Source organism: Camelus bactrianus, chromosome 4, assembly GCF_048773025.1.
Source record: "Camelus bactrianus isolate YW-2024 breed Bactrian camel chromosome 4, ASM4877302v1, whole genome shotgun sequence".
In the NCBI taxonomy this organism is placed as follows: Eukaryota; Metazoa; Chordata; class Mammalia; order Artiodactyla; family Camelidae; genus Camelus; species Camelus bactrianus.
This window is the reverse complement of record NC_133542.1, coordinates 71,006,223-71,031,455: the sequence shown is the minus strand read 5'-3', so window position 1 is coordinate 71,031,455 and position 25,233 is coordinate 71,006,223. Positions and strand designations below refer to the sequence as shown.

General features: G+C 49.8%; 1 protein-coding gene across 8 annotated transcripts in view; it reads right to left on the bottom strand.

The window, feature by feature from the left end:
* Positions 1-801: 801 nt before the first annotated feature.
* SLC25A25 (solute carrier family 25 member 25) overlaps positions 802-25,233 on the bottom strand; it is a 31,145-nt gene continuing 6,713 nt past the window's right edge. Inside the window, exons 2-12 of one of the 8 annotated variants that reach the window (XM_074362317.1) lie at positions 20,148-20,207; positions 8,477-8,603; positions 8,301-8,388; positions 7,599-7,634; positions 7,228-7,339; positions 5,845-6,003; positions 4,453-4,605; positions 4,005-4,112; positions 3,735-3,902; positions 2,966-3,116; positions 802-2,854 (exon numbers count right to left, since the gene is read on the bottom strand). In XM_074362317.1, the coding sequence (XP_074218418.1) occupies positions 2,670-2,854; positions 2,966-3,116; positions 3,735-3,902; positions 4,005-4,112; positions 4,453-4,605; positions 5,845-6,003; positions 7,228-7,339; positions 7,599-7,634; positions 8,301-8,388; positions 8,477-8,603; positions 20,148-20,207 (1,347 nt within the window). In that variant the 3' untranslated portion in view covers positions 802-2,669. Of the gene's footprint in view, positions 2,855-2,965; positions 3,117-3,734; positions 3,903-4,004; positions 4,113-4,452; positions 4,606-5,844; positions 6,004-7,227; positions 7,340-7,598; positions 7,635-8,300; positions 8,389-8,476; positions 8,604-10,935; positions 10,955-11,006; positions 11,368-14,915; positions 14,935-20,147; positions 20,208-25,233 lie in introns of those variants that run through there. The other 7 variants (XM_045513852.1, XM_010951171.3, XM_045513853.1 and 4 more) reach the window with 7 other exon arrangements.

Genomic DNA, 25,233 nt, shown 5'->3' with positions numbered 1-25,233 from the left:
TATTGGACTCGGGGCCTGCTGTCATCCAGAATGACCCCACTTTGACATCTACAAAAACCCTATTTCCAAATAAGGTGACATCTGGATGCGAACTTTGGGAGGGACACTATTCAACCCAGCACAAGTGGTATATGCCAGTTTAACACGGGCACACTTGTGGGCCTCCCTGCATGAGAGTCCCCTGGCATGTTCCCCAAGCTGCTTTACAGTCCCCCACCTGCCAGGCCCCATAGAACCCAGGGCTGTCGGCTGGGGTCGGGAGGTGGGGTTCTGGGGTGTGGAGCTATTTAATGAGCATTTCACTGAGCACTCTGTGCACCAGGCACTGAGGTGCTGGAGACACAGCTACAAACACGTGCCCTGTCCCGAGGCCTCACTCTCTCCTGGGGACACAGGCAGAAAGCAAATATTGTCAGGGCACCCCCCAGCCTCTCTAAGTCAGGAAGATGGACAGGAACCAACTCTGAGGCTGGGGCAGAGAGGCCAGTGAGGGGATGAGGGGCACAGTGGCATCTGGAGGTGCTTCAAGCTGGAGGGAGGCATCAGCTCTGCCCAAGATGGGCTGGACCAGGTGAGGGCTGAGGAAGGACCATGACTCAGCAACTCAAGGGGCACTGGTGACCTGTCAGAGAACCCCGAAGCCATCCAACAGCCGTCTTAAAGGGGGAGTGCCTGGAGAAGCCCAGAGCGGGTAGCTGCTCTGAGAGTGGGTAGCTCTCTCATTTTCTCTGATGAGAAAAATGGATCACATTCCAGCATGTAAATGGCCCCACAGCCAAGCCCAGATCAGAAAAACCATCATCAGCTTTGAAACAACTTTATTAGAAGGCTGTTTTAAATGACAACTTCCAATCCTTTCTTAATTTGCTTTTCCACAAATTCCAGTTATAACTCTTTATATCACAATAATTTTTTGCATTGATCTTTGCATCCTATTTAAATTATCCTCATCAGGCCATTCTAGTGCAATGGAAGTGGGACTGCGAAGTTGCACGTTGACCAGCGTTACTGAGCAGAGGCAGTGGGGGCCCCGGAACAGAGGGAGCCCGCTTCACAGGTGTGGGTGGGGAGCCCACCCTAAACTCACAGTGAAAGGCACCTCACCGCCTTTGTCATTCAAAAAGGGTGAATAAAGAAATCCCCCTGGTCCAGAAATGATTTGGACTTCTGTCATCAACAGAGCTGAGATTTCTCCCACTCTTCCTGTCCCCGAGTCAAGCCCTCAGATCCTAAGGCTTCCTGGGTGCTGACCCTGCCTGACCTGCTGAGGGACTGTCTCCCCTGGATCAGGGGCCTTCTGCCTTCTTGTCTTTCTTCTGTCACCAGTTCCGAGAGGAATTTCTTTGGACAGACATGACACAGCAGGGTGAAGGGTGACTCCCGTGGCCCCCTCCTCCCTTTCCCCATCTCACCTTGCAGGTGCTGGGAAGGTACAATCGACCGTGAACATAAATACGAATGAAAAATGAATGTGAAAATGATAGGCTATTAATTAAACAAATCTATAAAAATAGTTAGGACATAACTCTGTTCAAATAAATACGAAATAAATAGGCTCCAAGCAGTGTGATATGTTGCATCAGTGGAATGAGAGGCTGGTCCCACTTTGTCCCCGTTGGGATTGGACACGTATCCCCCGGGGCATCAGAAACAGACTTTAATGCAGTTGGCCAAGCCATCGGCTCCCTTTGTCTTCCCTCTGGAAGAACGGAACTTGCAAATTTGTCCAGCTTGTCTTTCTGAACAAAACCCTTTTCCCAACAATACATAATTAAGGCCTTGAACACCTTTTCTTTCTCAACAGGGCACGCAGACTTGGAGCAGAAACTGCCCTTCCTGCTCCAACACAATGCCCGCTGCCCTCATGCCAGTGCGGGGACAGGGAGTTGGTTCTGAGCTGGTGCCAGTCCTGACGGAGGCTGGGGCCAGCTCAGAGCCCCAGGAGCCCCCAGCAGCCGGGAGCGGAGGCCCTTCCGTGCAGCCATGCGCCAGAATGCAAGGCAGCCCCTTGCCCACCCCAGGCACATGCGCATCCAGGTGCCCATCAGAGGCAGCCCAGAAGCCAATAGCGGGGCTCAGATGAGGGAGCTCAGAAGCCAGACTCCTCCCCCTTCCCTGCACAACCCAGCCAGCAGCAAGACTGTAGGTCAGGTAGAACGACTCTTCCCCACAGACTGAGGGGAGAGGAGTGAGGAGGGCGTGGGGAGTGGGCTAGTGGCCCTCCCTCTACCATTTGTAACAGCAGCGAAGAAGGAAGCAAGGTGGGCCTGGGGAAGATGCCCAGCAGCCCAGAAGGCGGCCGGCGCCAATGGTCAGGCCGCGAGGACACGATGAAAAAACTAAGCTGGCCTCCCAGCCCTGCTGCTTGGCAGGCACTGCAGGAAACATTCTGTCCCCACGCGCATGAGCCTGTGTCCTGCTGAGCCCTAGACCCCAAGGGATGCCCACGGGTCTTCCTGGAACAGACACAGGGGTCGGCCAGGGACAGCAGGGCAAACCCAGTGGGCCTGCCAGCTCTTCCCCTCTCCTGGGCAGGCGCATCCCAGGGATTTCACAGCTTGGCTTAAGTCAGCTTAGTGTTGGCACATTCACAGAATGAGATGGCTACACATCCCAGGGCTGCAGGCCCAGGATCAGCGAGTCCGCGGGCGGAGCTGCCCTCCCTCCCGTCACCGCGACTGCACGCCCAAGGTGATCTTCAGGTTCTCGTATACCACGTAGCTGATGCTCACGGCGGGGATCACCTTCATGAAGTTGGGGGCCAGCCCCCGGTACAGGCCAAAGGCCCCCTCGGTCCGCAGGATCTGTTTGAAGAGGCTGCTCATGGTCACCTCCGGGGCGCCCTCAATGGAGGCTGCAGTGAGAGAGGATGCCCATCAGAGGCCATTCGCCAGCTCCTCCCTAGGTCCCCACCTGCCTGGGGAGATGGGACCCTGGGGACTGACTGGCCTAGGACCAGCCTTACCTTGGGCCTGCATCCGTGTCCTGACCAGGGCCAGTGGGTAGCTGGCCAGCTGGCCGCAAGTGCTGGACATGGTGCCACAGGCCAGGAGCACAAAAACGCCGGGGTCTGCACTGTTCACCGCATAGCGCTGCAGCCAGGCATTCTTGAGCGTCTGGAAGGGAGAGGGGAGCCGGGATGAGCCAAAGTGCTGCAAACCCCAGGAAGGAAGAGCTTGTGAGGCAGTTAGACTGGGGGGCTGGGGACAGTTACTGGATCCACACAGGAGGCATTTCCCGTCACATGGGATCCACCAGGCCACTGTAACCTGATTCGCGTGGCCTGGGCCAGCCTGGGGCTTGCTGGGCTCCTGGCCTGCTTGCCCTCTGTTTCTGCTGTCGCTGGGGATTCCTGGATAGGACAGGGAGCAGGGATGAGGTGGGGACAGCACCCCCCTCCCTCCCCAGAGAGCCTGACTCCTGTGCTTTGGAGTCTTCTGGGGGCCCAGGAAGCTCCCAGGGCATTGTGTTCTGTAGATCTGCCTGCCAAGCCCCTGGGGCTGCAGGACTTGGGGGCTGCCAGAGGGAGGCAGTGTGACAAGACCTGTGCAATAAACAGCTGGGTCTGGGAGGAACCTCTGCTGCTGTTCCTTGTCCCAGCTGTCCCCAGTGGCCTATCAGGGAAGGAGACAACTGCAGGGAGCTGGTGGGGGTCGGGGTCCTGACACATGGCTAGGAAGGAGTTTCTGAATCTCTCCTGCTGTTCGAGGGGCCTGAGCACTCTGGGGCCTCACCTCGTAGACGGCCAGGTCTATTCCCGCATACGGGATGATCCCCAGCATGTTGGGAACGTAGCCCTTGTAGAAGGCAGACATGCCCTCTCTGGCCAGGATCTTTCTGGCGCAGTCCAGCATGCCTGAGTACTGGCCTGTCTTGCGCAGGGCCATCCGGGTCTTCAGGACCTGCAGGCCCAACAGGAGTGACGTTAGCATGAGCACAGCCCACTCCTCATCCTTGTCTCCCCCGCCACATGCTGTCCGCCCCAGGACCAGTGTGGCCCTCACCTCCATCGGGTAGATGCTGCTCTGGGCGATGGCCCCTGCCAAGGACCCTGCCACAAGCCTCTCGTGAATCCTCAGCGTCTCCTGGTCACTCCCGACTAGGCGCTTGATCTGGAACAAGGAGCAAATAAACTGATGAACTCCAGAGACAAGCAGCCCTGCTCCCGCCCCACCCTCCCTCAAGGAGCCGGTCGAGTTTAGCTGAGACCTGGTACCCCTGGCACTTTTGATGCTGCACAGAAATGGAAGGGACAGGCCTGCAGGGGAACTGATGGTAGAGCTGGGGTCAGACCCAGGCCTTTTCCCGCCCACCTCACCCTGCTGTCCTGTCCCTCAGGAACCAGGACTGGCTCCAGGTTCTGGGGAATCAACAGGGTGGGGACCTCACTCCAGGGAAAGCTGAGGAAGCAGCTGCTGACTGGTGACTCTCCCTGGGGAGCTGGGTCTTCACCTGCTCGTAGGCCATGAATTTGATGGCCGACTCAGGGGCAATTTTGAGTACGTTGATGCCGTTGCCCCGCCAGAGTGACTTGGCCCCTCCTTCTCGAATCATCTGGGTGAACCCACCCACGATGCACATGTTGTTGCTGCGGGAGGCATGGACCTGGGGAGGGAAGGACAAATGGTCAGAAGGAGCTCAGCGGCCACAGGAAGAAGAGTCAAGATGGAGGCTGGCAGGCAGGCCCTGTCGCTCTTGGTATTCTGAGACTGACTCAGCACCCTGAGAATAAAACGTGGTCCAACTAGACTTTACTGTGCACCTGCTGGTGCCAACATCATGTTAAACACCTCCACAAGGACTAGTTTTTAAAATTACAGAAAAAGAAGAAAAAGCTTTTTATTATAGAAAATTTTCAAACATACACAAGTATAGAGAATTATATAGTGAGCTTCCTGAACCCATAATGAGCTTCAACGACCATCAAACCACAGCCAACCTATGTCCCTGCCCCCATTACTTATTACTTATGTCATTTCACCCAAGGACTGCTTCGGATCTCTCGGGCACTCCTGGGGGTTTGGCTAAGAAGAACAAACTGATGAGGCAGTTTGTTTGAGCCCCTCAGTTTGCAGAGGCATGGGGTCCTGGGGGTGAAGTGACTTGCCCAAGGTCACCCAGCTGGGGGAGTCAGACCCTAGTAGAGTTCTAGGCCCAGAGCGCCTCTCCCTGGACCACCCCGCCTCCCTGATTTCAGCACTAGAGGGGAGCTCTCATTCTTCCGTCCACAGTCCTTGCTCAAACCCAGGCAGACCCAGGAGGGCGGAGGGAGCAGGAAAGGATATCGCCTCCTCTGAGCAGGTCTCCTGGCATAAAAAGTGCCAAAACACAAGCGAGGAGACAAGAGGGTGACTGGCCACCATTTAGACGACAATGAAATGTAACGGTGTGTCCTCATGCAGGCCGATTTCACAACCTGGCCCCTGACGTGGGTCCAGCTAATCTCTGCCCTGTGGACGTGGAGTCAGGTGTCCGATCAAGGTAATGGCATCTGGGTCAGGTGAGCAGCCACTCGCGCCACCCCCCGTGTGCTGGCCTACGTAAGATGCACCTAAGGAATCAGGTCCCTGCCACACCCCAGTTCTCACTGGGGTCTTCTGCCCACATTGCAGTCCTGTAATGTGACCCCGGCATAAGGGCCTCAGATAAAATTAGATCAGCTATGTGCAAAAGGTCACCTATGCCTGGATCTAATGTCACCCTTGTGGGAGCAGTAATTCCAATCTAATTTACTGGGTTAAAAAAGTATGGGCCCAAAGCAGGGTCCCAGTCAAGGAAGGGAAACCAATCCACCCAGAGCCCCCAGGTGGAACCAGGCGGCTGGGGGGCCAGTCTCCTGCGTACCTGCATGAGCACCTTGAGTCTGTCCAGGGGGGCCGTGCAGGTTCTGGATACGGCCCCCGCCCCACCGCCGGCCACCAGGTGTCTCCACCACATCCCTGTCTGCCTCTCCTCCATTGTGAACTCATCGGGGACTGTCAGATTCTCACCTACATCAAAGATCTGTGAGCAAGACCAACAAAGATAAATCAAGCAGGCTCCTGATGGAGGCAGAACTACTGGCAGACAGCTAGGTCCACCACCTCCCACTGTCTAGAATGGATGACAACCCAAGGGGCCACACAGATGGTGAGGATGCCAAGGACTCTGGGTGGGAGACTGATGTGGCCCCTTCCCCTTCTCTGTGTGAAGGTGGCAGAGCTCTGGGCTCTTTGTGGCCTCGGAGAGGCCCAGGTTAGAATCTTAGAGCACAGCTGTAAGAAAGTGGGTACAAAGCCAGGCGGACAGCCCTTTCCAACACTGCCAGGGGCTGTGGCAAGAACAGCTTACAAAGGCATTTCAGCTGAGCATCACCAGGCTGGCTGTACTGAAAGGATCAAGTCAAGGGTAAAAATTCTTCTGAAACCTGATGTGTAACTGGATCACGCTGGCAGAACATTATGCAAGGCTTCTGCAAACATGAGAGGGTTGCAATGCCTGTGTAACACTCTCTCTCCTGGGCGGCATCAGGCAGAGCCGGCTCGGCTCTGACCCTGGGGCTGCCAGCCAGACCCATGGGTCAGCCCCCTCCTCCCCATGGAGCGTCGGCTTAGTCTCACCCAACAAAGACGCCAGGTGTCCCCTGAGGGCACTACAGGAGCAGGGGAGGAGGAGCGCCGGTGGCCTCCCCTCCGGAGCCCACAGTCCAGGTGGGTAAGGCTGCAGTCAGGGGCACTCAGCAGGGACCAGCAGAAAGGGGTGCTCACGGGCAGGGGTTCGACGCGGTCATGTGGTCGCTACCAGTCGGGGGGCGGAGCTCTGTGTATTTCTGACCGGGCGTGAAAGACCAGCATGTGTGCGGCTGTGGGGACGGATCCTTTTGCAACAGAAATGACCCAAGAAACTTCGAGCCCCGCTATTTGATCTCTATAGAGTAGCCCCCTACTGCCTCCTGGGAGGAATCACACTGGCTCTGGGAGAAGAGCAGGAGCAGGGAGGTGCTTTAAGTGGACCTTGAGGAACAGGCAGCATGTAGACGGGAGGGCGTCAGGCAGAGGGAACCTTGTGTTTGGGGAACGGGTGAGCCGTTCAGGTTGGCCGGCACGTAGGAATTGGAAGGCTCCGTGGGGCCGGGGGAGGAATGGACAGTCCTGCTGCTGAAGAGGGACCCCCACCGGGATGGGGTCTGACGCTGGGCAGAGGGGACCCTGTGAACCCGCCTTCAGGCCCCGGGTGCGCGGGCCTCACCGTGGAATGTTTCCAGTACAGGATGATCTCGGGGATGTTTTCCACGGGATGCAGGAGGTGGTAGTCTCTCCACTCGTTCCAGTCGATGGTCATGGTGCCGTTCTTGTCCATGCTGCAAGACAAACGCACGGTCGCCCACGTGTCAACAGGCCTCACCTGTCAGCCACACTTCCCACCTCCAGGGGAGCCAAGGGCAGGCTCGTGGCCACCAGGAAACCATGGAAGGCGTCTCTGCCCCCGAGGAGAAAAGGCAGGGTGGCTCCACGCCCCACTTCGCACAAAAATGGGTATCACGGCCCACAAGAACCCCGCTCTGGTCAGGCACAGAGGTCAAGGAGGGAGGCGGTCCCCGGGGTGACACGGATACTTACTAGGTGACAGGGCCCCAGAAGTGGCCCGTTCGTATTCTGACAGACAGACAAAGGAGGATGCAGAGGAGAGAGGAGAAACACACAAATAAGTGCTCTGAGCAGAGTGAGGCAAGCACACACAGCGCGGCACAGCACGAGGACACGCACCCGTGGCGCTGGGGAAGCGAGGGCAAGAGGCTGCTGTCCCTGCCCAGCCGGCCTTGGGCCCCAGGGATCCCTGGAGGCTCGGAAGACAGGAAGTGGCTCCAGGGCTACTCTGTGTGACTTCCCAGCACAGCAACAAGGATGCCGGCCCCTAGGACCACCACTCACCCATGGGCTTCCCGGAGGGGCAGCACACTGATTCTGCTGTTAAGAGGAAATTACTCTGCATGGAGGACTGCCACGTGAGCCCTGCCCCCTCACCACCAGGCAGAGAAGGATGCTCCCGGCTCACCCTGCATCTACTAAAATCCCCCCACTAGTCTTTCTCTTTATGGGTCACTGCTGCCTGGGCACCCTGCCAGGTGATCTGTAATTCTTCAACTGAGAGCTGACCTGGAACCCAGGGAGCGGCTGGTCTCTGGGAGGGGTTACTTATTCACCCCTTCCAGGCATCAAAAGCCAAAGTTCGAAGAACAAGGTCAATACACAGAGTTAGTCCAAGAACCTTTCTTTCGTCACACTTTTGTTAAATGAAATAGAGGCTGGCCATGCACTCACCTCTTGAGAATTTTTTCTGCCTGCTGTTCAGATATCTTGACTCCCAGGTCCCGCAGGGACTGCATGATCTCCTGCGCGTCGATCCGCCCTGGAACAACAGAGGCTGTGAGCCCGGAGCCAGGCTGGCGGGGAGGCCTATGAGGGGGTCGGCCGCCGGCTCCGGAGGCAATGCTCACCATCATTCTTTTTGTCCAAACTCTTGAACACCAGCCTCAGCTTCTTCTCGTGATCTTGGAGATAATGGACAAATTCTTCAAAGTCTAGCTGTCCATCGAGGTCTTTGTCACCAGCCTGTACAATTTTCTAGAAAATAAAAGTAAGGTTTCGTCCTTGAGCTCACACCCCAGTTTTTCCGGTCCCTTGTGGTGCCCTGACCCAAGGAGACAACTGCTTGTCCGTGAACAGAGGTGGCCCTAGTGACCTGAGATGCTTCCCCTCCTCCACTCCCAGGGCCACCACCTGGATCCCCAAGGGCCAGCCAGAACCCAGCCAGGAGTCCACCTTGCTTCCCTCACAAGCAAAGAGGGAAAAGGAGCCCCCAGGAGGAACCCTTTAGACAGAGGCTTTCTCGTCCCATGTGTTCTGAAGACCAACTTGTCCCACCAGGTCAGCTGCCTGGCTCCCCTGCAGCTCTGTCCCTGGAGCCAGGCCTCTGCCCCACGTGCTCTCTGCCCAAACGTGGGGTGGCCTTGGGGCTCCAGATTCCATCAGAAACTCTGCAGCTTGCTCTTTTTATCCCTAAAAGTGGCACTGGCCCAAGAACAACTGGGTGACCAGGGTGAAGAAGGGACAGGGCAGAGCTGCCCCCTGCCAATGCCTGCTTGGTGGAAACCCTGCCAGAGAGAACTCCTGGACGATGGAGGAGCGGTAAGAGCCACAGGAACTACTCTTGCGCATGTGCTTGGTGGCTGTCTCGGATCTCAGGGGAGCCTGATGTTATAACCAACCTCAGCTCCCTTAACCAGCACTAAAAAGCAGGGCAGCTCTACTCAGGAGTAGTTCAGTGACCCAAGGAGGCTTTAAGAGACACGGTTTCTGGGAAGTGAGGTTTCAAAAAAATCTGTGCTTTGTTCAGCAGCTGCAGTCCGTTTTAGATGCTCAGCAACTGGAAGTTTGCCACAAAAGCACAAGCACTTGGGTCTACGAAATGCTTTACCTCCAGTAACCCACTGAATCCTTGCAAACAGCTCTAGGAGGTAGTACTATCATTTCCCCCCCTTTATAGAGAAGGCAACAGAAGCTCAGAGAGGTTAAGTAATTTATCCAAGGTCACACATCTAGAAAGTGGTAGGCGGGATTCAAGCCAGGCCTGTTGGACTCCAGAGCCACCTCCCTAGTGATCCGGCTGCCATTCTAAAGGTTGATCTCAAGAAAGGTGGCGGACACACGAGTCACTCCAACCCAGCAACCCCATAAAACTAGGACCAAGAGTCTCCTAGGTAAGATGGTTATAGTCTCTCAGTGTTGCCCAATTCTCTCAGCGAGAAATACACTCATTATCCACAAAGCAATGTCTTCTGAGCCACTGGGTTTGGAAATTGATGGACCACCAGGCTAGGTGGCCCTCTCAAAAGATTCCAATCACGGTCCTGCTCTGAATCGCCTGATGGCTGTGACTGCTCAGTCACTAAGGGTGCTAGGAGGAGGTCTGGACAGATACCATGTCACCTAACATGATCCAAAGAACAACTCGGGGGTGTGGCTGGAATGTGAGACAGATGCTGGTGCAAGTTCTGTCAGCTCTCTGGAGTTACGTTAACTTCCTGCAGACATTTGTGCTCTCTGCCAAGAATGATACAGATTACATATAGGTTATCATCCTAGATTTATGGCAGGAGCGGAAATAGAATCTCCATGTCACTTAGGGAGGAGGGAGCAGTAGGCATGAAGCTCATTGGATCTGGGCGGCTCTGCCTCCAACGCGATCCATGATCCTCGTTGTGTGGGTGCCCCGTGATACAGACAACCCAAGGATGTGCTCAGACAGCTGATTTCAAGATATTCTAAGTCCTCGCCTCCACCTCAGCCCTGTCTCCCTCCTAGGATATGCAAATCATCACCCCCTGCATGACCTCTGACCTGCACTGCCATCATGAGCACTGGGGGACAGCGTGGGATCTGATAAAAGGAGAAGTCAGGGTGCCCCTTTACAAGGCAGGTGACCCCCAGAGACCCTGTAACTGTTTCCCCATATTTAAAAATGGTAATGATTTCTGCCACCTCCTGCTCCAGAGACACCTCCCTTCACCACCCACTGCTGCCTGTTGCTTTGTTTCACCCAAAGCACAGCCCTGCCAGCTCCAGCCGCCATAGCCACCAAGCCCTGGGCCTCCAGTGAGGGGTCTTCCCCTCCCTCTGCCCCTCAGGCTCAGAGAAAGAGCCCTGCAGCAGCCAGACTGTGCCCCGACTTCCTGGCCCTGTACTGCTTAGAACCCCGCCCTCTGCAAGAGAATTCCTTTCCACCTCCCACAAGTGCCTCCCCTGTAATTCCAGGCCTCCTTGGGAGTCACATGAGAGCCCGTCATTCCAGTGATGCAGCTTTAGCCGGCTACAGCCACATGACAGCTGGGGAAAAAACCGGCACACTTGGGATATTCTCTCCCCTGGAATGGTGGGCACACTGAGGCATGCGTACCCGCTACCACCACTCATCCGTTCACTCCGACACTGATGAAATGCTCACTGCCTCTCGCGCCCTGCACAGACCTGCTTCCACTGGCGGTAGGTGGAGACCTCCTGGGAGGGGATAAAGACACTGAGTTTGAAGATGGACTTCAGCTCGGCGGGAAGTCCCTTGGATTCGAAGTACTGGAACTCGGTCTGAGCCTCCCCGAGGACTGGCATATACAGGCACAGGCAAAGCATGCTGACAGGAGCCGGTGCGAGGCCACCACTGGAGCAGGTTCAGGCGGCGTGGAGACCGGGGAATGCTGCCTGGCCCGGCACACAGGCACAAGATATCCTGGGGCGCAGCTGTCATTGGCTGCCTCAGCCCTGCCCTTTTACTTAATTGAAAAAAGTCTGCTCACTGTAAGTCCCTCCAACAGCCAATGAGCACAGACCCCTGCAAGGAGGAGGAGGAGGAGGAGGAGGCGTGGGGTTGTTCCAGTTCAGCGGGATAAAGATCAGGACTGACGTCACCTGCTCCTGTTAACTCTTTGGAGACAGGCAGAGATTTCTGCCCTGCCCTGGGATCCGGCCCCAAAACCTTCACCCGCTGGCTGCCAGCCAAGCCCTCCAAACAAACAGCCTCTGGCCTGTTTTTCCACAAGGTCCCCAAACGCATCACACAGTACAATGGTTTCTCCCCTTAGTAAATCATTCCCAACAGAAAAGTAAGAGAGATTGAATGAGAGATTGAATCACAGCTTGCTGAACTGGGCCCAGTTTAGCTGTGAGGGTAGAAGTCTGTGGGGGTGGTGAGGTGGGGGGCATCTTAGAAGCAGACCCGCAGTGGGGCTCATTCATCCCCAGGGGAGCTGCCCCTGAGCCGGTGAGCCTTGGACTTGGCTGCCTTGGCCGCACAGCCTTCTGGGCACAGTTCCAGCCGGCTCCAGTGACCTTCCCCAGGCCACTCTGCATGTGAGCACCCCGTCCCCTGAAGGCTTCACCTGGGGACCCCACAGGCACTGAGGTGGCAGGGTGGGGGCAGGAAGAGGACACTCTGGGCTAAAGGTAATTGTGCTGGGGGACCGACGCCTCAGGAGCACCAATCTCAAGCCCAACCTCACCTAAGACCCCCAGGCATAGTCTTCAGAGCCCACATTCACTCAGACCACTTCAAAGTTCAGTGGAACCGTAGCTTCCTGGCCTAGGACTCTGCTGCTTGATACAGAAGTTTTTCCATTTTAAATTAATTAAAATTAAATGAAACTAAAAATTCATTTCCTCAGTCTCATGGCCACATGGGTCCCAGGAATTCAAGACCTGAGCTCTATTTAAGGGCCAGCCTGCTGTCTCCACCTCATTCCTTCCCACAGAAAGTGTCAGATTCGTGCTGCAGAGGAAGAGACCACGTCACAGAGATGAAAAAGGCATCCGTCTGGCCTTGTTCCTGCTATAGTGTACCACTTCCTAATATAGACAAAACCTCACCATTGGGATGGATTAAAAACGGATCGTTATCATTTGGGGATCTACAAAAGTTTTAAAAGGAATTTCTTAATTCACTAAAGAGCTTTTTGTTAAGAACTTGGAAAAAGTTCCAAAAATAAGATGCTGATGCTTATGTACAACATCATGAAACAGATTTTAATAACTTATATGACATTTCCGCCCTTCTAAATGAGATCTGAAGATGACTCTGTGAAAACAGGTCTTGGGCTGTTTCCTCCATCCCCTAGGGTGGATCCGATGAGGTACCCAGAGGCAACGCAGGATTATCCAGGCAGATTCCTGCTCAGCCTCCACCTAAATCCATGACACTCAGTTGTCTCTTAAGCCACTCAATCCAGAACGTTCTGCTTTGGGGCTATTTTTACATACATCTTACCTCTACTGTTGGGGTCTTTGAAGGCAGGACCTTTGTACCTCCTTGCCTGGAATGAGCTTTTGCTTTGATCATGGAAGGTGCTGGATAAAAGCAGTTTCTGAATGAATGAACATGCTTGGCAGGGCTCTAAGACCCCGAGAAACAAACATGATCACTTTTGATGAAGACATTAGGTTTGTTTTTCCAAGTGTCTACAAACAGAATCTTCAGGGTATTCTGTCCACCTCAACAAGATACTGTACTGTTATTCTTATTTCAAAGAAAGTTCACACTTATAAATAAAAGAGCTGAATTTTAAAGTGCTCATCTTCCGATGGCAGGAGGTGGGGTGGTGGGAATAGCGCAGTGGTAGAGCACATGCTTAGCATGCACAAGGTCCTGGGTTCAATCCCCATTTAAATAAATAAATAAAATAAAATGCTGAGCTTCCTTTGTTAAATTATTCATGTTTGCTTCTGAAACAGAAATAAATCACACAGATCTGTTGAAGTGCCTGAAGGCATTTCAACGATGACTACGATCTTTCCATATTTGCCTACAAAATGGCAAATATTTTGACTGAATAAGTAAGTTGTTCAACTGCAGATGTTCATTTCCTAATAAACTATATTTTTCAAATAATTTTGGTAAACATAACTGTACCATTGAGGTTATTTTTGTACCACTGAGTTTTATGCTGTATTACAAGACATCTGAGAAGAGATCTGAAAATACCAAATGGAAGTGAAATCAATATTCAATTTATAAAGAAAAATGATTTAAGTATTATCAAATAAGGGCAGCTATCTTCTAGAGGGAAAAAAAAAAGAATGGAATCTCCTTATTTATAACAAAGCTCATTACAGACCAGTGGTATCACAAGGTCAGGAAACGTTCTCTGAAAAGTTCTGCACGTGCCTGTCAAGATGTTATTTTACAACGCTAACGTAAATTCTATTCCAACGTTAATTTTGGAAAAGGGCCCCAACGTATTTCTATTTTGCAACTGTGACTGAGTCTAATGGAATGTCTTCATTGAACAAACGTAAACTGGCATTTGCTTATTTATTTAAACCACCAGTCCTCCTGAGTTTCAAAGGTCATGCAGAACTCTGTTCTCACACAGAAACTGGCACTTCTCAGGAGAGCCAATCCCGGGGCACCTGGTGTCCCACCAAATGCTCCATCCCTGGAATTACAGACACTGGGCCCCAGAGGGGCCCGGGGGTCATCTCTCAATCTCTGAGATGAGCAAACAGACCAGAGGAGGCTACCTGGTTTGCCCAGACCCCAGAGCCAGTTGGCAGCAGAGGTGAGGCTCACGCAGGGCCTGGCTCTTGTTACAACAACCACTTAAAACACCAAACCTGACACTACCAAAAAGATTTTAGAAAGCAGTTTCTAAGAACACTTGCCAGCCTGGCCCTGAGAATTACAGTGAGTGCTACCTCAGACTGGAAGGCGGCAGGTGTGGTGGAGAAAGTTCAGCTAGCCTTAACAAGAAAAACAAAAACAAAAACACCCACAAAAAACTGTATCTGTTACAGCTCTGAACACATACGTGAGAAATACAAATAAGGAAGAAGACTAAAGCCAGGCTCGTGTTCCACCCCTGATGTTTCACATCAGCTCCTGGTGCTTCAAGACCCCTATAAAACGTGCTCCCTCTCCTGCTCCTGCCGTGTAAGCTTCTTCTCTGCTCTCTTTACCTGTTCTAATTTTGTGACCCAGATCTACTTTTGTTTCCTTTCTTTCGACGCCCATTCCTACAGCAGCTAGTACTCAGAAACAATGACAGCTACTCCAGGGTCCCTTAGAATTGAATGGAGTTAGGTTTCGCTTCATCTGTAAAGCAGCTCCTCCCACGAGCATCTTCTCCCCCTCAGATTTGCCAGTGCCCCACCCCACAAGCTTTCCTCGTTCTACCACTCTGTTTCACGCCAAAGAAACAGGTACTTCCTGTAAGTGCTGGAATGCCGTAAGGACAGGGCAGGTAGAGCACCTTTGGGAGCGAAGCATTAGCTCAGAAAGTATTTCCCCCCCTCCTCTACAATGACTCAGACCAAGCCCAAAATATTAATATGTGAAGGAGCCCTGCCAGCATCCGGCTGTTCCGGCCCCGCCCACCCATAAGGCGCTCGAACCTCATTTGCTGCTGTGGCCGCAGTGTCATTTGATGATCAGGTTGCCATGACAGCCCAGTGTAGCTGGTTTCTAATGAAACCTGCCTACACTTGGCAATTAGACACACAATGAGCAAAATTCTCTGAGCTTCTGAGAAGACGGCCCCTCGGGATTTGAAAGCTTGAATGCCGCTGAGGGCACCTCCCATTCCAGACTAATGGCTTTCTTCTCCAACTGCAGATCAACTGTAAGACAAAGATAAAGGGAAATACTGGAACAGTTCCTAGAATGAAAACTTGCAGGAACCTGACTCACTAGCAGACATATTTAAAAGACGGAAGTGAGAGTAAAACAAAGTAGTGCGGCTGGGAAACTGAAAGGCCTGAGAACCAACGTGAACGTCTCTATGAGGTTTCCAGAATGCAGTGGAAGCCCCTTCCTGAGAGAAACGGCGAGGCCAGGCCCCGCGGCCAGCGATCACAAGCCTCAACCCCCACCTTCAAGAGCAGCTGCACTGGAGAAGCACACATGCTGCTGAAACACTCTAGTCCAATTCTTAGTTTATCAGCTTTGAAAGCGCCCACACCGCCCAGATGTACTTTCTTGCTTACTTCAAACCAAACCGGCTGACCCATCTCCCTCTTGGGGCTCCCCAACCCCTAGCCAACTGATCCGTCTCTCTCTTGGGGAAAAGTGCCAGGGTCTCCGGTTCAGCCTGCATTGCTCCCGATTCTGCAGGCCAGGACTGTTCAGAACAGAAAGTCCTGGTGCCAGGCCAGCCCAGAGGAGTGGAGTCGGGGAGGTGGAGGGCTGGCAAGAGGTGCCAGTCGGTGTGACTCTGGGAAATGGAGCAGTTAATTATTAAAGTCAAAAGTAGGTGAACTTAAAAGGGAGCTAGCCAATGCCTAAACCCTTGGTCATAAGGCCAGCAGGTCTGTAGATAAAAGATCCTCACAAAACACAGTGCCACCACCATTTCCGACCTCCTCTAAAATGATCGAAAGGTAGAAAGCGACACCTGTTGAAGCACATCTCAGGCACAGTACAGACTCCCTGCGTCCCAGACCAGCCCATCATGGACCAAGGATTCTCCTCAATGCTTAACCCGAAACCACTGCAGAAGTTGCTGCATCAAAAGTCCCCCTTAGCAAAGGAAAACTGAACGTTTATTTCCTAAATGTAGCAACTCAGTTCAGCAGAGCCTTTTCCAGACTCCACAGTGCACCAGACACAGGCAGAATCTCCTCCCCTTCTCCAGTTGATTTTCATCCTGAGAAAGGAGAAAAGATTCAAACTAACGCAAGCTCAGGAGAGGTGAACAGGGTACTCCTAACCATAGGCAGGAGAGATCTCAGCCAAAGAGCCTTTCTGTTCGAATCCTAAGAATTCAACTGGTTCCGTTAAAAACGGCTTTCTTAAGGGAAAGGGAGGCAGTACAGGCAAAGTTCTAGATGAATTAGGACTGAAATCTCACCTCCACCCCTTCTTAACTGTTTAATTCTGGGCAAATTACTTAACCTTTCTGCACCTCAATTTCCTCATCTGTGAAATGGGGATACTACCCTTACCTTGGCTCTTGTGAGGAGCTTCAGACACGCAAGGAATGCAGGCCTCCGCACACTGAGACTCCAGCCTCAATGCTATGCCATCACTCCCTTCCTCCCAGACCGAAAGGTAAGACCAAGGCCAAGGGTCTGACCTTCGGGATGGAGGACAGGCCAGCCCTCTGCAGCTCCCGGAAGCTGGGTTCACCTTTGGAGGTTTACTCTGTTGCCCGCTGAGCTCAGTCCTCCCTGCGCTGTTCAAGTACGCTAAGATCTAAGACATGCTGTAATTGTCTGTCCCCTTCCCTTCGAATGGCTTTCTGGGGCCAAAGTGACAAATCCTAAGGAAAATCTTCAACTGCATTCAATCTTCCTTCCTCAAAAAGCCACACTGAAGTGGTCACAACAGGATAATAAAGCTTGTGCAGTGGCCACAGGAAGATTCTGGACTGGAGCTGGGCTTCTCCTTTGTCTAACTTCTCCCCAGCCCCCGGCACCAAACGGATTCATTCGCAGGTCCTCTCTTCCTCCCCACACTCCAGCTTTTTCCAGGAAAATGATCCCAGGCCAGCCCCTAAACTAGAAGGTCCTCTTGAGGTAGCCATTACCTTAGGAAACTGCTCTGCAGGTCCGACCACCAGCAAAATGGTGGGTCTCCTTTCCGTGTCCTCAGCCCTTCCGTTCTGTTTCCCCAAAAAGCTTGGCATCTGGTCTCCCCCAGCTGGAGACGGGGTGCCTGTGACTTCGTTATCACTCCCCTTTCTGGAGCCTTGGCACCCAGCCCTTGGGAAGAAGCTAGACAGAAAATGCCACAGCATCTGCAACATCACGGCTTCCTCCCAATGTCGCCGACGGTGACCGTTCACTTTTGAGGAGGGATGTGACCACGGTACCAAGAGTCTCTGGCTACACCGCTGCTGGGAAGACTAGCCGGGGGAGTTGTAAGGCTGGCAGCTCTGCATGCAGTGGCTGTTTCCTGCTTTCTCAAATTTGCTAGCACTGCTGTCGTGCCTGGCCTGAGAAGCAGCTAGCTCACTCCGAGAGCCCGGCCGGGTTGCTGGCAGTGAGAGAGATGCTGGAGCTTCTTCAATAAAAACTCACTTTTGCAGGTGGATGGTAATCAAACGTTTTGTTTAAAAAAAAAAAAAAAAAAGGAAAAAGAAATAGCCCAACAGATCTCTCCCGGAGGCAGAAGCAACTTCCAGTGCCCAATTATTCAGCTGTCCTCGCTCAACTAATGAGCATCACATAAGCGAGGACCCGAGCATCCAGCCTGCATTCTCACTGCAGCAGGGCGCGGCCAATCACCTCTGCCGACACTACCGAGTTCTTTATCCCCACCAGCAACATCCCTCCAATCACAGCCGGCCAATTCCCTGCATGCGGCCGGCAGTTCTGCAGGGAGGTGCCGGCGGCAACCTCCAGAGGGGCTTCCAGTCTCACAGAATCCACCTTGAGCTGGCCGGTCCGCCGGAGCCCAACTTCCTCCTCTCCACCAGGCTGTTTCCGGGATGACATTCACTATCAAGTTTAACACCATCAAGAGACCCTGGCAACACTTCCGACGACATCTAGTAACACTTTCCTTGTTCCATTATCCCGTTCTCTGCAACTGTGTGTCACATAATGTACGCCATATCAGGGCTGCTTCTCCTCCGTGTCTCCTACACCATGAGCTGCTTGGGGACAGGGATCTGTAGAAAGTCACAGATCTTTCTACCCTAGTACCCAGAACGAGGCACAGGTGAAGTCTGTAGACTGAACTGAGTAAACGATCACGAGTAAAAGGGAGTTAATCTTTGGTCATTTGTTTCTTAATTTACTAGCAGACAAATGCAGTGTCCAGTTACCTTCACAAAGGTAACTCTTTGACACAGTATTCATAATCATTATTTTAAAAACAAACAGCACGGGAAAAGTTTGATAGTCTGTGTTGGGGAGAGTATGGGGAAACACACACCCTCATACACTGCTGTGAATGTAAATCAGTACAATCTCTCTAGAGAGCAACATAGTCACTGCTACCAACATGACAAAAACAGAAATCCTCTAACAGCAATTCTACTTTTAGCAATTTACCCTGCACATATACTTGCAAATGTGAGAAATCACACATACATATGATATATATGTTATACATACATGTGATAAAACATAAGGATTTTTTTGCAAGCCTGATTTATAACAGCACAAATTTAGAAAGAATTTAAAGTTCTTTAAAAGGGAGTGGGTTGTTAATTAAGGCACAACCACACAACGGCGTTCTAGGCAGCTGTCAAAAAAAGTAAGGTGGGGGGCAGAGCTCAAGTGGTGCTTAGCACGCACAAGGTCCTAGGTTCAATCCCCAGTACCTCCATTTAAAAAAATAATTAAACAAACTTACCTCCCATTCCCACCACATCCCCCCAAAAGCGGCAGCCCTGCATCTATTACTATGGAATGACTAAAAATATCCTGTTAGATGGAAAAACCAAGGTGCAGAACAAAGGGGATAGCATGCTGCCATTTCTTCCTAAGCTTGTATACGTGAAGAATCTCTCTGGAAAGATGCACTAAGATTGACGGGATGGTTTGGGGCAGGGGAGCACTTGGGGTTTGATGGGAGACAGGTAGATGGGAGATTTATTTTCACTGAATATCCTCTTTTACCTTGTGCAACCAAATCATAAGCATGTATGACCAGGCATGCATGTATGCATACACACAATAATTATTTAAAAAGAAAACATGAGAAGGGAAAGCAAGACGGCCCTGCTTTTTGAAAGCTGATACAAACAAATTCATACTGTACAGTACAGGGAACTATACTCAGTATCTTGTAGTAACCTATGGTGAAAAAGAATATGAAAACAAATATACATATGTTCATGTATGACTGAAGCATTATGCTGTACACCAGAAATGGACACATTATAAACTGACTATACTTCAATAAAATATATTTAAAAAAAAAAAAAAAAAAGCAAGCAAGCTCAGGAGCCTGCATCGGTTGCCCTCTCACTGGATACACAGAACAAATTTACCTAGGAGTAGTTCTGTGTGTCGATTAAATGTCCAGTTTTTGGAGCCAGATCCCAGGTTCAATCCTGGCCATCACTCACTGGCTGTGTGATCTTGGTCAAGTTACTTTAGCTGTCTGTGCATTAACATCCTTATGAGCCAAATGGGGCTAGTAACAGAATCATATTGTTACTTCGCAGAGTTGGCTACAGGCTAAATTAAATAATGTATGACGCTCTTAGAAGAGTACATCTTCGCCATTTTATCTAGAAAAATGATTGTGAGTTCACAGAACTGAACAGTTTTAATACTAAAGAAGAGCCAGTTCAGGGCTAAAATCCCTAAGTAAATAACTAATCCTTTAATGAAAATTAATCTTTTTTTTTAGGCATTGAAAATCTGGTGAACTGGGGGAGATGGTGATGTTTCGGGCCTCCCTCTGCAAACATGAGAGGAACCTCTCATTCACTAGGTCACTGGCTTTTCACTTCATGGACTCCTCCATACCACAGAACTGAGTTATGAACTCAGCGGGTGCCAGCCATGATGGACTGACAGGAACCAATTCACCTTCCTGCCTATAACAACTAAACGTCCAGACAAAATGTAAGAAACAATGGTTTTCAAGGTGTCGAACATTAGGCAACGAAGGGTAGTGACTCCTGAGATATCTATACAAACGAGCCCCTCATACCCCCAGCTTCCTACCTGGAGTTTCCAGGCTCCGGTGCAGCGGATGGGTAACCAGCAGAGCCCAGTTGTCTCCTCCTGTCGAAGAGAAGGAGCTGGGAGGCCAGGACAGCCAGGGTTTGCAGGACAGAGTACCAGAGAAGACAGAGCTGCACAGAAAGTGAGCTCTGGAGAGCTGCTGAGGGCCCCCAAGCATCACAGCACGTGACTGAGAGGAAACTGCTGGAGGGTGGGGAAATCACAGTCCAAAGGCATCACAGGGCTGAGAATAGTTCCCGTTCCCACCAGCCAGTGTGGAAAACCTCATAATATGGGAAGGTTCAGGAAGGGTACTCAGAGGGTTTTGCCATAATAGTGGGGCAAAACTGGCCCTAGACTAAATGCTGTTCTTGCCTGACAAACAAAGCTTTAGAAAGCGGGCCCCGAAAGGCTCAAACTGCTTCCAAATAACTGTATCCCAGAGTAAAGCTCAAGAATGTTTATAGGAATACAAATATACCCAAGATAAAACCCTATGAAAAATTAACAGCAATGTAAAGCAGGGAAAGATACCTGTAATGAGAACAGAAATTAATCTGTTGAAACTGACCCAGAAATGGCACGTTTGATAGCATTAGTACTCAAGGATATTAAAAGTCACGTGTATCCCACACTCTCAAGCAGCTAATGGAAAGACCAAGCATGTTACAGACACTGCAGATACTCTAGATAAAAACGACAATGGCTGAGATGAAAAATACACTAGGTGGTTTTAACAGCAGATTTAGAGAATGCAGAAAAAAAGATGAATGAACTTGAAGACATGGCAATAGAAACTTTCCAAAATGAAACACAGAGGAAAAAACAAAACAATAGAAAAAAAATGGACAGAGCATCAGTGAGCTGTGGGACAACCACTAACTAACGTGACTCAACTGGAGTTCATGAAGGTGGAGACAAAAAATATTTAAAGAAATACAATAATGGAGAGATTTTCCCCAAATTTATTGAAACATCACAGTTAAATTTCTGAAAACTAGTGATAAAGAGAAAAATTTTTATTAAAAGCAGCTAGAGAAAAAGACCCATGACACACAGAAGAAGAAAAATCAGAATGGCAGGGGACTTTCCACCAGAAACTGTTTACCCAGAATTTTATACCTAGAGAAATACCTTCCAAAAGGAAGGCAAAAAGAAGACTTTTCAGACTTACAAAAGCAGAAAGAATTGATCACCAGCAGATCTGCATTACAAGAAATGTTAAAGGAGTCCTTCAGATAGAAAGGAAATGACACCAGATGAGGAATGGAATGACAGGAATGATGAGCACTAGAAATGGTAACTGTGTGGGTAAACAGAGAACTTTTTCCTTTTATTTAAATCTCTTTCAAAGGTAAGTGCCTGTTTAAAGCAAAAATAAAATAAAATAATGTATTGTGGGTTTTGAACAAATATAGAAGTAAAAATGTATGAGAACCACAGCACAAAGGCCAGGAGGAAAGAAATGAAAGCAGAACAGATGGCACACAGAGAACACACAGGGAGACGGCAGATTTTAACCTGACCCTATCAACACAGTAGATGTATGTGGTTTAAACATCTCAATTCAAAGGTAGGGATGGTCAGGTTGGATTAAAAAAAGCAAGATCCAGCTATCTGTCACCTATAAGAAACACACTTTTAAGATACAAGCAGGTTAAAAGTAAAAGAATGGATACAACAATCCTAAATGTTGTTGTACCATATTATAGAGCTTCAAAACATGTGACAAAATCCAACAGAACTGTGAGGAAAAGGAGACAAATCCACAATTATAGTCAGATCTTAACCCCCTTCTCTCAGTAAATGATAGAGAAGCAGACAGAAAATCAGTAAGGACACAGAAAACTTAAACAACACTGTCTATCAACCAACTTGACCTAATTGGCCTTTATATAACATTCCACCCAGCAAGACTAAAATGCACATTCTTTTCAAGCACACACACAACATATTCTGGCCCATAAAACAAGTCTCATGAAATTTAAAAGGATTCTACAGTGGAATTGTATTAGAAATCAATAATGGGAAGATATCCAGAAAATACCTCAACATTTAGAAATGAAATAATACAATTCTAAATAATCCATGAGTCAAAGAGGAAATCAAAAGAGAAACTGGAAAGTATTTGGAATGCTGTGAAAGCACAATACATCAAAGCCTGGGGGGTACAGCCAAAGCAGTCCTTAGAAGGGAGTGCCTGCATCAGAAAAGAGAGGTCTCAAATCGATGACCTCAGTTTCCGCCTCAAGAAACCAGAAAAGAACAAATTAAACCTAAAGTCAGCAGAAGAAAAAAAATAAGTAGGCAAGGAAGAGATCACGCCTTATTTGTCCTAAAATCTCCCTTGGCCAGCACCTAAGACCGAAACAGAGCAGGACCTTGTGGGGTCCTCCTGAGTACAAAGCCTTTCTGTGTCCCCTGTTTCTTGTTTGTAAGAAATAGGCTCCTAGACCTGCCCTGAGTTCCAAAGGGCAGATTCAAACAGTTGCTAATCAGGGAAGGGAGGGAATGCAGAGACAAGGGAGGAACAGTCAAGAAACAATAGTGCAGCCTTGGGGCAGTGTCCTGGCTCCTTCTTAAGGAATATACATCGCAGTATCTCTGAGTTCTTTGGCAGGAACTAAGGCCCCAACCCAGGTGGAGGATGTCAAGTTCAGGCTGAGCACAAGATTCCTGGAACACTGCCCCGTTACCTCCCCAGCAGCCAATCAGAAGAAAGTCATACACCCTGCTGCTCTCACCTCAAATTTCACCTACAAAAGCTTTCCCACCCAAACCATTGGGGAGTTCGGGTCTTTCAAGCATAAGCCACCAGTCCTCCTTGCTCGGCCCTGCAACAGACCTTTTTCCGCTCCAGACTCCTTTGTTTTGGTTTGTTTGGCCTCATTGTGCAACCAGCACAGGAATTTTTGATAACAAGACAGGGATTAATGAAAATCTTCAATTGCATACTTTTGCCAATGTTTTTATTTTAAAGCACTTTTTTTAGTATCTTTGATTTCCTCGTGGGTTAATGCAGCACATCTCTTTGGATATACCACAGCATTACCAAAACTGCCAGCATCTGGTAGACCAGTAGTTTCGTTTGCAGTTAGTATATGTAACACAACTCCACTCACTTAAGTTTCTTGGGTATGAGACAGGGTTGGCAAGCATTACCCTTCTGTAGCTGTAGATTTATAAACATCAACAGAATCTGGTTAAGATGAGGCTAATCACCTGCAGAAGTAACCCACTCTTCCAAGAATCTAGAAAATAGAGACTTGGTGGGTAAGAATGTGTCACAGGATCTCCCATATTTTTCAGAGAAAACAACAAATTCTAATGGAATGGACCACTGGTGGGAACCCATTCCAAGTTATCCTGATGAACTGCCCAGGGTATAAAAGCCCCTGGAACATCACACAGGACAACTGGAGATTCCTTGAGGGAGTCTTGTAACAGGGCAGAGAGCTCTCCCACGACTGACTCCAGGCAATGTTCCCTGTCTGTCTCCACCAGCTTTACTACCCATCTTAGAATTATAATTAGCATTCAGAAGAGATGCTGTTAGAAAACTATTAACACTTTTTTTCTAACTGAAAAATAAAGCCAGATTTTATTTGACAGAAAGCCAAACTGATGTGATTTGAAAAGGAGGACTGGCTTGGCCAAGTAGGTTATGTGGAGAGCATTTTTCATAAATTGAATGATTCAAATCTGCAAAACTCTAAGGTTTTGACCAAAACTAAAACCAACAAATGAAAACATTTATAGCAGATATACTGTATGCCAGAAATTATTTCCTCCGCAGCTACTAAACTTATGACAGATTTTTAGATGTCAACTTAACAATGTGCCAGGGGCCCATAGTTTCTTAAAATTCTTTTCAGATGGTACAGGAGCAAAAGAGTTTGAAGGATCTCTTTCATACATTGATAGGAACGATTCGCCATTTCACAGGCACCACTGTGCAAGGTGACTATCCTTCTCCTCTGAAATGAAACAACTGGTGAATTTAAACGCTTAGATCCTGAAAAAAATGTTTTTAATTAAAAAAAAAAAAATCACTTAGATCCTAGGTGCTGTCCCAGGCCGCCTCACCGCAGGAATGGCTTCAGGATATCACACAGGACTTTAAAATTAAACAGCCTCCTACCTGCAACTCAGCCCACAATTAGACAGTGAAGAGGAGCCGGGCACCGGCCTCACTTGGCAGGGAAGGTAACAAAGCTGCGGTAATGAAAAAGGTGAAATCCCCCAATCTATTTCCATTTTAGGAAGTAAAACCAGAAAATCTAGCTTTGGCAAAAACTCCGTGAAGCGAACTCCTGTGACCGTGGAAAAGAGAAGTGCCCCACAGAGAAAACACCCCGTTCTCTTGGACGGCTAACTTCTGGTAAAAAACCTGTCTCCACCAAGGTCCCAATTTCTAGGTCAGTGCCTACTAACAAAGATGTCTTTCTCTTTTCTCTAAAGGAAAGTTAGGGGTGTACAAAATTAGCCCAATTTTAAGTATAGGATTTTGAGATGCAGCATGTAACTTAAAGATCTGCGGAAGGAAGAGGCTGCACAGAAACGCAGCGTTAAGTCCTCTTCTTTTCCTGCTCTTATAAGAGCACGGTTCTCCTTTCAGATTAGAAATATGCCAAGTGTAAGGAGGAGGGGGAGCATCTGGTACTGAGGCCGGCATGCAAAAATCCAATCACCTAAAATGATCAGAAATTTCTCAACCAACCCAAAATTGATCAGTGGGAACCAAACCACAGGCACGTGTTCAGCCCACTTGATCTTTATTCGTTCCTTCTCTTCGCCCACATAAAAAAGGCAAAGCAGCAGGTTTATTATTAAAACAACACTAAATGTTTGCAGTCTCTTAAAGCTGATTTCAGGATTGCACTCTAAAATTAAGCCCGTCTGAATGAGTGCAAACATAGCTGTCACAGGCTGCTTGCTCTGTACTCGGGGAGGACTTCACAGGGAAGAGCCCAGATTCAGGAGTGAAACCCACTGGACAGACGGCTGCCTTCAGCAAACAGACATCAGAACTGCTCAGGGTGTGAAGGGCAGCTGGGAGAATTCGTGTAAGGATGACTGGTTTATA